The sequence below is a fragment of the Corylus avellana genome, chromosome 11 (assembly GCF_965113065.1).
Source record: "Corylus avellana chromosome 11, dhCorAvel1.hap1.2, whole genome shotgun sequence".
NCBI classification, from domain to species: Eukaryota; Viridiplantae; Streptophyta; class Magnoliopsida; order Fagales; family Betulaceae; genus Corylus; species Corylus avellana.
The window spans coordinates 16,133,453-16,146,515 of record NC_142500.1 but is presented as its reverse complement, the minus strand read 5'-3'; the positions used below and the strand labels follow the sequence as shown (position 1 = coordinate 16,146,515).

The window sequence follows — 13,063 nt, the reverse complement described above, 5'->3', positions numbered from 1 at the left end:
ATTCCCCATGAAATCCCTGATTATGATACCAACTCCCACCCCACTCACATCCGGTTTCACAGCCACGTCCCAATTACATTTATACGTGTCCATAGAAGGAGCTTTCCACCTCACATTTGCTTCAGACACGGGAGCTTGACTCACATCTGTTTCCTCTTGTTGCACCGAAGTCTGTTCCCACATCTTCCACAATTGCAGTGCTCCCTTAGCCAGCGCATTCGGATGTTGAAATTGCTCACCGTGAACAACTGCATTTCTTCTCTTCCAAATCTCACGGGTTGTCATCGCAAAAATGCCCAGCACCTCCGAATTGCACCTGCGAAAGAAAAATTCAAAAATTCCCAAGAAATTCTCCTCCAAGCAAACACTTTTCTGTAAACTACGCTCACTGACACTCCACACGTCTTGAGCCGCTGGGCAGTGCCACAAGACATGTGCAGTATTTTCAATGGCTCTACTACAGAAAATGCAATCAGCATCCTTCAAAACCCCCTTCTTTTTTAGATTTTCTTTTGTAGGGAGAATATTATTACACGCCCTCCACATGAAAACCTTTGTGGCATTGGGAACTCTAAGCTCCCATATTTGTTTCCAGACATCTTGAAGGCCCGACCTTGTAGAACATTCACCTCTATTTCCGGCGTTTCTCTCCAACTCCAGGTAATAAGCACTTCGGACCGAGAATTCACCAGTGCTTGTGAAATTCCAGATCAGTTTGTCTTGCCTACTATATCTGCTTACCGGGAGTCCACCAATCAGGTTTGCTTCAGCATCCCAAAAGATTTCTCGGATAAGGGGCATATTCCACCGTGGAGATGTTGGTTCAATTAACTCACAGACCTTTGCTCTTGGAGATAGCTTTCGACAAGGTGACTGAACAGTGAAAGAAGATGGATTTGGAATCCATTTATCTCCCCATATTGAAATATTTTTTCCATCTCCGACTCGCCAAATTATCCCTGCAAACAGTAATTCTCTACCTGCAAGAATACTTTTCCACGCTAGTGAAGGTCGACTCCCCACTTTTGCCTCCCGCAAATTGACTGATGGAAAGTATTTGGCCTTTATAATTTTTGAAGGCAAACTGTCGGGCTGTTGTAGTAACCTCCAGCTTTGTTTTGCTAGGAGAGCTTTGTTGAAGGCATGAAGATCCTGAAAACCCAAACCCCCTTGAGTTTTTGCACGTCCCATTTTTTCCCAACTCATCCAGTGTATTTTCTTCTCATTCTCTTTTTGCCCCCACCAGAATTTTTGCATGAGGCCATTTATTTCATTACAAAGTGTTTTGGGGAGTAAAAAAATACTCATGCTGTACGTGGGTATGGCTTGAATCACTGCTTTTAGGAGTATCTCTTTTCCAGCTAGTGAGAGTAATTTTGCCTTCCAATCTGTCACCTTTGCCCTTACTCTTTCTGTTAAATTCTGGAATTCTCTAACTCGAGACTTACCGACTAGAGCTGGAAGCCCCAGGTATTTGTCATACCTTTGTGTAGCCGGAACTCCGGATAAGCGAAGAATGAGATCTTTCACCTCTCGCCTGGTATTACGGCTGAAAAAAATGGATGTTTTATCCCTATTCAGCCGTTGGCCAGATGCTTGTTCATACCTCTCCAGAATCATTGACAATCGCTGCCAATCTTGTGCCGTGGCCTTACAGAACAAAAGGCTATCATCCGCAAAAAACAAATGGTTGAGCCGCGGGCCCCTTGGGGAGGTTGGGACTCCTCGGAGACTTCCAGAAAGTTCAGCCTTTAAGAGTTGGGAGCTCAACGCCTCAGCACATAAAATAAACAAATATGGTGAGAGTGGGTCCCCTTGACGGATCCCCCTAGTTGGTTGAATGCTCCCTTCCGGAATTCCATTAATAATAACGGAATATCTCACTGTGGATATGCACTTCATTATTAGTCCAATCCATCTAGCTCCAAACCCCATTTTTTCCATAACCGCCTCCACAAACCGCCACTTCAACCTGTCATAAGCCTTACTCATATCCAATTTTAAGGCCATGTATCCCACTTTGCCCCACATCCGTGAATGCATGGAGTGCAAAGTTTCATAAGCTGCCAGCACGTTATCTGAGATTAATCTTCCCGGGATAAACGCACTTTGGTTTTGGAAAATAATTTCAGGCAAGAAAACCTTCAATCTGTTTGCCAAAATCTTTGAAACAATTTTATACAAAACGTTACAAAGACTAATAGGCCGAAAATCTGAGGCCTTTGAAGGGTTAGGTTTTTTTGGTATCAATGCAATATGGGTAAAATTCACTTCAGCATTAAGGTTACTAGAAGTAAAAAATTTTTTGACAACATTGCATACCTCCTCTCCAATGGTGCTCCAATTGTCATGATAGAAGCATGCCGGCAGTCCATCCGGGCCTGGTGCTTTTTGGGCTCCCATTTGGGAAATAGCACGAGTGATTTCATCCACCGATAGTTCTCGGATCAGCTGCTCGTTCATGCTAGTTGTAACTTTTTTCTCCATCCCATTTAAACACTCCCCAATTCCACATGGATTTGATGTTGAAAAAATATTATGGAAATAATCAATAAACGCCTTTGAAATTTCATCAGAATTTGTACATACAACTCCATCTTCATTTTCCACACGTACAATACGATTTGCTTGGCGTCTTTGTTTTACACTAGCATGAAAAAATTTTGTATTTTTATCACCCTTTTTGAGCCAATGTTCTTTTGCCCTTTGTCTCCATTGCATGTCATCCCTTTCTATAAGATCATTGATCTCCTGTTGCAGCCGAGTTATCTCTTCCCCATCAGGTTGAGTTTCTGACATTTGCAAATTCTTCAGTTGTTCAGTTTTTGCTTGGATTTGGTGATCTGCTTGCCCTCTTTCTTTGACTTGCCATTGTTTTATCACCTTTTTGCTCCTATCCAGCTTTTTTGACAAAGATTGCCACGGATTGGATCCTATCACTTTCTCCCTCCATACCTTTTGGATGACTTTTTGGTGGTTAGGTGATTTTCCCCAGCCTGCTACATACAAAAAGTTCTTCATATGTTTACTTGGGCCACGCCTAAAATTCTGCAACTGTACCAGTAATGGTGCATGGTCAGAACTTCTATTCGCCAACACCTCCACCCCATACTCCTTATATAAAACCATCCAAGCATGATTCGCAACAGCTCGATCCAATCGCTCCATAATGAAATTACCGTCCTCTCTTTTGTTGCTCCATGTAAATTTAGGGCCCGAGAAACCCAAATCGTAGAGATGACAATTCTCCAAGGTTTGTTGAAAGGCATGTAAACTTCTCCGAGGCCGTTTATTAGCTCCATACTTTTCCTCATCAAACAAAATTTCATTAAAATCTCCTACACACATCCATGCATTAAGAGACAATGTATGTAGGTGTGTTAGGAGATCCCATGACTCTTTCCTTTTTGCCATTTCGGGATGTCCATAGAACCCCGTAAGAGTCCATGAATGCACTCCACCCTCACCCTTTATTATGGCATTTATATGCCTTCGGCTGTAATTTTGTATTTCTACATCTACAGCTTTATTCCAAAAGAGCGCTAGACCGCCACTCCTTCCCACACTGTCTACAACAAAAACACTGTCAAACCCCAACTGAATCTTCACATGTTCCACCTTCAGGGCTTTTAGTTTGGTTTCCATAAGAAAAACCAAACTGGGCTTCTTTTCCTTTACCATACGGCAAAGGTCCCGAACTGTACGGAGGTTCCCAAGCCCCCGACAGTTCCAACTTAGTATACTCATGGCGCTGGGCGGGGCTGAGCTTCAGCCACCGCCGAATATAAGCTCTTTGGCTTATCTCCTGTCATAGTCTTCTTCCCTTTTTTCCCTTCTTTGTTTTTCTTTTCTGCCTCATCAGTAGCCTCAGCCTGTCGTTTCCCAAGCTTCACACTTCTCCCCGCATCCACAGGTTCCGCGGGTTGCAATTCTCGGGCTTTCTTTTTCCAACTCCTCAACGAGCCTATTTTCCTTTCCAATGGGCCTGTATCTTGGGATGCACCAGGCCCAGCGATAGCCTTACGTGAATTTGTCCCACGCTCCTCACCCAAAGACGTGGCTAGCTGATTATACTCCCCATTTAATTTTTGCACCTCACAGCTGTTCCGCTTGTTTTTCTCCCCCGCGCCATCTGTCTCGCAGCCAGATTCTCCCATAAAATCATCATTCTTTCCTTTCTGAGAAAATCCAAAGATACTCCCCATACCCGGTGTGTTAAGCTGAATCTTACTCACAGCAGGATTTTGCGCCACGCATCCCTTCACCACGTTATTCTCCTCCACGTGAGCTGTCCAGCTTTCTTCTCCCATAAATTCCACATTCTTTCCTTTCTGGGGGTTTCTAGCTTTACTCGTCAGCCCCTCTTTTGCGCCTCCAATTGAATGCCTACCCATATTTCTCATAAGAGAAGCAGAGTCCCCGCCTGATGATCCGCCCATAGCAGCATCCGTTCTGTTTTTGGAATTTACAGAGATTCCGCCATTCTCGCCCCTTGTTTCTTCCCTTGATGGAGGACCGTTACTTTCCGAATGTGGGCTCCTCGCCGGCCGGAAAGTTGCAGCTCCCGTCGCCGATGATGTGCCTTGGAATTTCTCATTGTCATAGAAGAAACCTTCATCATCGTAACGCCCCTTTCTTTGCTCCGTTCGTCTCTGAGGTGAGCCCGCCCGCATCCATATTCCATATTCCTTTTCCGTGGATTTTCCGTGCTTCCATCTCAGTTCTTCATTCACACAACCCCCTGCACCATGCTGAATTACACCACACTGAAAACAAAACTTAGGGACTTTTTCATATTGAAAAGGAATCCACAGTGCTTTGTTTTTCAGTTTGAGTATCCGACCTCTCGGTAGAGGTTTGAAAACATTTATCTGCACTTTTACACGCAGATATTCTCCCCAACCAATACCATTTTCATCCGTGTCTACATCTTCCACTTCTCCAATGATGGCCCCCAGCTTGAACCCCATCTCCCGACCCATACATGATAATGGTAACTTAAACATGCGAACCCAAAAGGATGCCGTATCAAAGTTCATCTCGGATGGTGGTGTGGTCCCATCATAGTCGGCCACAGAGAAAAGTTGTCCTTCAAATATCCATGGTCTACCCTCCATTACGCGAATTTTGTCCCACTCATGTTCGAAATTCAGCAAAAATAAGTTCTCACCTAGAACTTTGAACTCCAGAGATCCAGATGGCCTCCAAATCCTGATCAGTTTTGCCCGAATAATATTCTTCCCAACAAATCTGTCGGTTATGAGTTTACCAACCAGACAGTGTTTCCCTTTTTCCGTAATCTCTTCCACATCCTCCTCCACCACTACAAGCCCTTCCTGCTCTTCTTCCGTCAAAGTGAACCTTCCCCACATCGCCTCCAGGTCCTCAGCCATTTTCACCTTCAACAGGTTTAACCTTCCCTACACAAACAAGGGTGTTCGTGTTGGAAGAAAACTTTCTTCTCCTCTAGAAGTTTCGCAGGGACCCTAGAGAAAAAAAAAAAACAAGGGTGTAATGTTTCTTTTACTAAAGATTGCTTCAATGTCATTTCAAATTAACTACCAAAAAATTGCAATGTACCCCAAATGACAAAAATGCCTTTAATGAAAAAAAAAAAATGAAAAAAAAAAGAAAAAGAAAAGGAGGCCACCCCTTATTCCGGCCCCTTTTTTTCTTTTCTTTTATTTTTATTTTTTCGAATTTATAAGGGCATTTTTTGTCTTATTGACAAAGTTTTAGAGTCATTTTTGTCTTTTTGCGAGACAAAAGTTAATTGCCAATTTTTGGTAGTTTGGGGAAGTGGGGGAGGGGACCATGATTGGGCCTTCAACCCTAAGTTGACCCAACAAAGCTGGCAATTCGATGCACAAGTATTTTATGTTTTTCTCTCTCACATTCTTCTTTTTTTTCTTTTTTTTTTTCTTAAGTATTTCTATCTCGCTTTTTCTCTCTGTTGTTCGGATTATAAAAAGTAAAGGTCTTTAAATGGTATAAAGAAAAATAGATAATCCGATAGAAAATGTATTTGAAAAGTCATTAACAAAAATTAAAAAAGATAGCTTTAGTTAATTATTTTTGATTGAAAAAAAAAAAAAAAAAAAAAAAAAAAAGAAGAAGAAAAAATTAGAGAATTTATTGTGGATCAGTGGGTAAAAGTCCTACCAATTCAAGCATAAATAATGACTCTTTATCACTAATCACTCCTGTCTATATTTTGAATGAAACAAAGTTTACGAAATGACCTTATTCATCATGACACTTTTTGGCCGGCACCCATTAGCTTGCATTTATGTGTCACACGCGGACTTACTATGGGATCCTCTTTATTATATAGTCTATATTTAAAGTTAGTGCATTTAACGGTATATATAATATTAATGTCGGTATTTTAAAAAAAAAATAAATAAATAAATAAAATGATATTATATACACCGCTAAGTATATATATATACCAACTTTTAATATTTCTGACCATCTTATCAAAAAAAAAAAAACTTTTAATTCTGATCATAAAATAGATACTATCTATTTCAAAAGAAATGGAGAGCTAACGCGTGTAAAAACCACTTTTTGGATTAGTGCATGGTCCATGGAGCAGGAGTCCTGCTAGGCGGCTACCAAATTTTGGCAGCCTAGCGTCGAACATATATTTAAAAAAAAAAAAAAAAAAATTGTTATTTTCTTTTTGTTAGTTAAATTTTTATGAGTTAATATTTAGTTTTTAACGCCTCAAAACTTATTTTTTGATTCAAAACTAAAATTTAGGGGTGTAAGGTTAATCCTTTAGGGATTGTATCACCTAAAATGGATTCGATCATCCTAAATTTGGTGCTAATACCTCAAATTTAGATTTCCCTTTAATATCACTCTTCTTCAAAAAAGAAAAATAAATAAATAAATAAAAATAAAAATAAAAAAAGCAAAATGTTTGACGCTTGGCTACCTAAATTTTGCAGCCGGAAATCTCTACTCAGATTTCTAACCTAAATTTTTTTCTTTTTTTATTTTATTTAAAAAAAAAAAAAAAATTCTTGGCCACGTCAGACGCTGGTATCGATGACCCCAAGCTGCTGAAAATCTCTACTCATGAAGCAGGCTTCTTCTTTAGGGTCAATAGAATGTATTGTATTATGAATAAAGATTTCCAGCTGCCATGAGGTTAGGCATTTTACTCTTTCTTCTTCTTCTTCTTCTTCTTCTTTTTTTTAATTTAATTTAATTTTTATTTAAATTGAAGAAGAGAGATATTAAAGGGGAATCCAAATTTAAATTTGAGGTATTAGCACTAAATTTGAGGTATTAGTACCAAATTTGAGGCATTAACACCAAATTTAAGATGATCAAATCCTTTTTGAATAATACCATCCATAAAGGGTTAACCTTCCACCTCTAAGTTTTAATTTTGAATTTAAAAATAAGTTTTAAGGCTTTAGAAACTAAATATTAACTCATAAAAATTTAACTAACAAAAAAAAAATAACAATTTCTTTTTTTTAATTATTTTAATATATGTCCGACGGCAGCGGCATAGCAGGACTCTTGTATTATAGAAAGTAAGATTAATTAAGAACTCAGAAGGCGTCTAGATTCATTGTATTTAAGCCTTATTTCACTTTATTGCTTAGTGGGTGAACCGCATATACATAAGAGGTTATTGCTTAGGAAAGGCTTTTCCACTTTATTTGTTCTTCCTTTTAGGCTTCCACTTTGTTTGAATTTGAACCATTAGCACGTGATACTCTATGCTTGTAGGTTTGGCCGTCTGGGTGACATGAAGAGGTGGATGGATGTCTTAAACCCGAAATTAGTCAAACAAAAATAAATACATAAATGAAGCTAGCTAATATAAAACACGCATGCAAATGATTATTCTTGAAATTCAGCTTAATTTATTACACAAATTCAATGTTTGCCGGCTAGGGCATATATATAACATAAAGGTGCGAATTTATATTTGGTTAATTGATCAGCATTTCCTAGAGAGAATACATACAGGGAACTGCAGGAGGTTCTAGGAATAGAGTAATGCTAGGTACCATATTTTTATCCTCCTAAAATCCTCCTAAAGTTGATGTGACTTTTAAAATCATCATTAAATTTTAGATGAATCATACTTGAATTTTGATCCAATGGTGATTTTAAAAGCCACATCAGCTTTAGGAGGATAAAAAGATAGTATCTAGCATTACTTCTAGGAATATCACATAATGTTTGTGTAATTGTGTGTTTGTTCTTTCCCCTGTAAAACGTACTGGAAAAATTATTGGGGTTATCCCACATCGGTTGTGAAAGAGGCTAGTAGTGAGTTTATAAGTGTAAGGGAAAGCCTCACCTCTTGAACTAGCTTTTGGGATTAAAAGACGCCCAAGACCATCCAACACTGATATCAGAGCCCAGGTTTACCAACAAGTCTCGGCCCAACAGTCCACAGGAAAAACGGGTTATCGCTACTCTGACCCAGGGCCCGATGTGTGCGGGGGAGATAAAGATGTGGGATAACCCCAACAATGGTGGGGTGAGAGAGGCCCAAGACCACCCAACAAAATTAATATATTTTAAAGATGAATATATATTAGTTATAACTTATAAGGGAAACCTATACATACTCCTCAAATTAACACTCATCAATTTGTAATGTTTCTTTTACTAAAGATTGCTTCAATGTCATTTCAAACTACCAAAAAATTGCAATGTACCCCAAATAACAAAAATGCCTTTAATGAAAAATGAAAAATGAAAAATAAAAAGAGGCCAACCCTTCTTCCAGCCTCTTTTTTTCTTTTTTTCAAATTTATAAGGGTATTTTTTGTCTTACTAACAAAGTTTTAGAGTCATTTTTGTCTTTTTGCAGGACAAAAGTTATTCGCCAATTTTTGATAGTTTGAGGAAGTGGGGGAGAACATTGAAGCAATCTTTAATTTTTAAAGAAATTGCAAATTGAATGTTAATTAGTTGAAGGGGATACGTGTGTGTGTGTGTATATATATATATATATAGGGTAATAATTTTTCAAATTTTAAAACTAAAGTGAAATGCGTTAACTAAGACATTACTTTTCGAGTAATTCTAGAAGTCCATCTTGTATCCCTCTTGAGTCCCTCCAAGAATAATGTGACTATTAAAATCAACATTTGATCAAAATATAATAATGATTAATCACAAGCCCAATGGTAATTTTAATAGCCACATCATTCTTGGAGGGACACAAGAGGGATTTCTAAAATTACTTACTTTTTCTCACCAATTTTGTTAAATCAATTAATGTGCATTGGGCTATGGCAAATACTCCTCTAAAATATAATGGATCCCAAAAATTGTTTTGATGCTTGATTGCTTCTTGCACAAAACAAATCTAAGCAGAACACTCTTAGATTTTCAATTTTGACCATGATTGGGCCTTCAAATATTTTTTGTTAAACAAAACTTAATGATTCCATTGCTAATTGGGACCTTATTAATTCCATTGGGCCGGGGAGCCTTAGATAACGGCCAAATTGGCCTAGCCAATGAGCTGATCATGCCAATTACAAACTTCTAAGTCAAGTTTATAAGAAATTTATAATAAAAGTTGTAATATATATCACAATAAAACCACGTACAGTTTGAACTTTTTGGAAAGAATATTACGGTGGATTAAAGTCGGACTATTACAAGTTAGTAATATTTACATACGGAGCCAATTGCTTCCGGATAATAACAATTGCTTTAAAAAGAATAAACCAATTAATCAATTAAATTAAGAATATACAAATGAATTAATGGTGTCCTTGTAGGGCATCTTTTTGACGGATTCAGCATCCTCACGTGCATGAAATGTGTCGAATCGAAGGACGTGAAGGCATTCAAAACGAGAGCCCTTTCTTTTCCACCGTTGTAAGTACTCGATCTACGTGTAATTCTTGTGGTCTCAAACCACATATATAGGATGTCGGACGGCGGGACATGCAGATGCGAAATCGGCGACCACTTTCCTCTGACTCTCATCGGAGCAGCGTATGAGAATGCTTGAGGATGAGGTTGTTAAGGGGTTTTCCTTGAGCTTTACACAAGATATCCCTCACTCTTTCTGTCATCATCTGTTTTCATATCAATTAAATAAATTAATAAATATTATGTGCGTGTTTATATATATATATATTCATCCAAAAAAAGAAAATTAAGTGTATATATATATATATAACTAAAACCTTTCCCAAGCTTCCTCTTGTATAGGGAACTGCTCTCTGATATGCAGAAGAAGTTGGTGGAGATTTCCGCGGGTTACTTATTTCTTCTCTGCATGCCAATTTTCCAATACTACTTCTACTTCGTGTCATAATTGTGGGAGATGCTTGCCATTTGCCCTGTAGTACGCTGGGGAGACTTGATTCCTAATTCCATATATATTCCACGTCAAATTATCAATATATATTTAACTCCCAAAACAATGTTAATTGTATGAAAAAATTACGATCTTGACAAACATTATTGAAAAACTTTTGGGAGATTAAGTGCATACCAAGAAGAGCACTGTTGCACAATGCTTGAGGACCTCCAAGTTCATCCGAACATCGTCTAGGCTTCTGTTTGACATTGTTGTAAAAGCCATGGTTATGATTTTATGTAAAGAGTCCGTTTTTTATCCCGCGATTTCATTGATTAAAAGTGCGTTTTTAAACAAAATCGTATGAAGTATCTCATTTGGGAATGCATGTGCTTTTACAAAATGGTATATATTTATTTTCAAATTTCAAGCAATTAGATGCATTTTTTTAAGCACGTACGATTTTAAAAGCTAATTAAACCATGCATGTTTTTATCAAACCCTTAACTACGTTTTGAAACCGTAAAATCAATCGGACCCTAAATATCTAATCTGATGAATTCCATACCTGTGCTTTTGCTGACCAAGCCCAAAGTAAGAAGCCAATGTTGCCATCTAATAAAAATAGATCGATCAGGTCAAGACTATTTCCTTCTTAATTACATGAATATACACTAAAATCCCCCAAATAATGTTGATCTAATAAAGAAATTAAACATGTTTGGATATGTTCAATGATTTGCTAATACATACCTTCATATTACCGGCTCTTCTCCCAAACTTGTCGGTTAAGACTCCTAAAGAATCAATCATCCCAACCGGCACCGGTGCCGGCCGACCAATATCAGCAAATGCCTCCTTAATACGAATGCAATCGAATCTTTGGATGTTGTGGCCTGCCCACACCCTTCCATTCAGAATACTGAATATCTTGTCGGCAACTTCCTCGAAAACCGGCGCATTTGCGACAGCTGCCCTTGTTATCCCATCAAATCTTCCTGATCTCAACGGCACCACAGACAAATCCTTGGGTCGTATGAGCGTGCTGTAGCTCTCTAGCTCGACAAGTTTCTGTGGGCAAACGACAATTGCTCCAAACTCCAATACCCAGAAACGTTTCCCAGTTCTGTTGGGCACTGTCGTTTCCAAGTCGAAGAACACAATCTCTGCTGCGCTTTGTTTGCCAGAATTATACGTCTCCATTTCGAAAGTGTTTTTTTTTTGTTTGTGTTCAACATGAGTACCATCGTGCGTTTAAATGGGTGAAGTAAGGGGAGAGGAAAGGGGAAGGAGAAGGAGAGGGAGAAGAAGAGAATTCTTGTTGAGATTGGTTTTCTTGTAGTTCAAGTTATTTGTTTAGGCTTAGGATAAAGGGTGTTCTTGGCATCTTGATCAGGATGTTCTATGCAAAGCAATTCCAGGTAGATTGGAATATTATAAACAACAAGGTCCAAGGATTAGCTTTCTGCTCTTTGCTTTCGGGTTTGAAGGAGAGAAACTTTTGAAAAAGTTTTCAACTTTCTTCATCAAATACGTTATGATTTGAAGATGTTGAAACATTTGAAGCAAAGTCTTCTGGACAGGAATATTCCCAATCACCATCTTGCGTAAACTAGATATGTTTACCATCAAAAGAAGGCACATGTGCCTGAATATTTGGGGCAAATCACTTCCACGGAATTGTGAAACGTATGTCACAGAAATTGCTGGTCCTTCAATTCCTTACTAATTAAATTTAATTAAAAAACAAATCTTTGTACGCAAGGAAATTTGAGTATGGTAAATATAATAAAACCTATAGACTTTTGGCAATAATGTTAATGAATTGTTGGCATTAAAACCTGGTCTACTCTACATTTACAAGAAAACAAAAAATTAGGGGCGGGCTCTTCGAAAACAAAGCCCAAACAAAAAAATATATTGCTTAAAAAAAAAAAAAAGGTTCGGTCCAATGTATATTGGGCTGAAAGACAAGAAATGAGTCACACAAGGCAATTTCTGATACAGAACACAAAGAAACCGGCTAGAGAGGTCTTCTACAATGGCAAGTGGCAACCAAGATCGATGAAGACCACAACAAGAAGGGAAACATTGTAAAAGCCAAATCTGAACTCGAAGATGAGGAGTTCCATATCCATGTCCTGCAGAATGGTGGAGCTAATAGGACAACGATTTCTTTTGGAAGAATGTTAGGTGCTCTTTTTATGTTCTCATAGTGTCCTCCTCGTCTTAGATAGATATTATTTTCTAATAATCAGGTGAAAGAAATAGAAAAATACTTAGCTTCATTAAAAAATTCATCTTTTGACCATTTTAATTCTAGGTGACACGACCTATTTTCTAGAAATCTATTAATTTATTGTTTAAAATTTATTAATTTTAAAATGGGTTATGTCACCTAAGATTAAAATGGCCAAAAAATAAACTTTTTAATGAAGCCAAACATTTTTCAAAGAAATAAGGGTTGTTTTTTTTTTTACTTTTTTAGAAAATAATATACATCTTGGACTAAAAAAACACCTAACATTTCCATTTTGTTTATCTATGCAACAAAAAGTTACACACATAATGGGAGACAGTAATCCACAATAAAAATAAATAAATAAACAACAAAATTAATGATCTACTGCTCCTATGGTAAAGGAAAAAGGTAGGGAAATACGTAAGGACCACATGCAGGGGAAGAGGAGTGAGGGGTAAAGAGAGGAGTTATTCTTGGACATAGATTTATTCTTAGAGAATGCTACATGCACTCTCAAG

General features: G+C 37.9%; 1 protein-coding gene across 1 annotated transcript; it reads right to left on the bottom strand.

Annotated features, from left to right (window-relative positions):
- Positions 1-9,644: 9,644 nt before the first annotated feature.
- On the bottom strand, positions 9,645-11,506 carry LOC132166592 (Polynucleotidyl transferase, ribonuclease H-like superfamily protein). Its single transcript, XM_059577440.2, has 5 exons — positions 11,057-11,506; positions 10,872-10,918; positions 10,499-10,562; positions 10,188-10,370; positions 9,645-10,076 (listed from the first exon to the last, which is right to left on the bottom strand). The coding sequence occupies exons 1-5, from the start codon at positions 11,504-11,506 to the stop codon at positions 9,981-9,983; spliced, it is 840 nt and encodes a 279-aa protein (XP_059433423.2). The 3' UTR covers positions 9,645-9,980.
- Between the last annotated feature and the right edge of the window lie 1,557 nt (positions 11,507-13,063).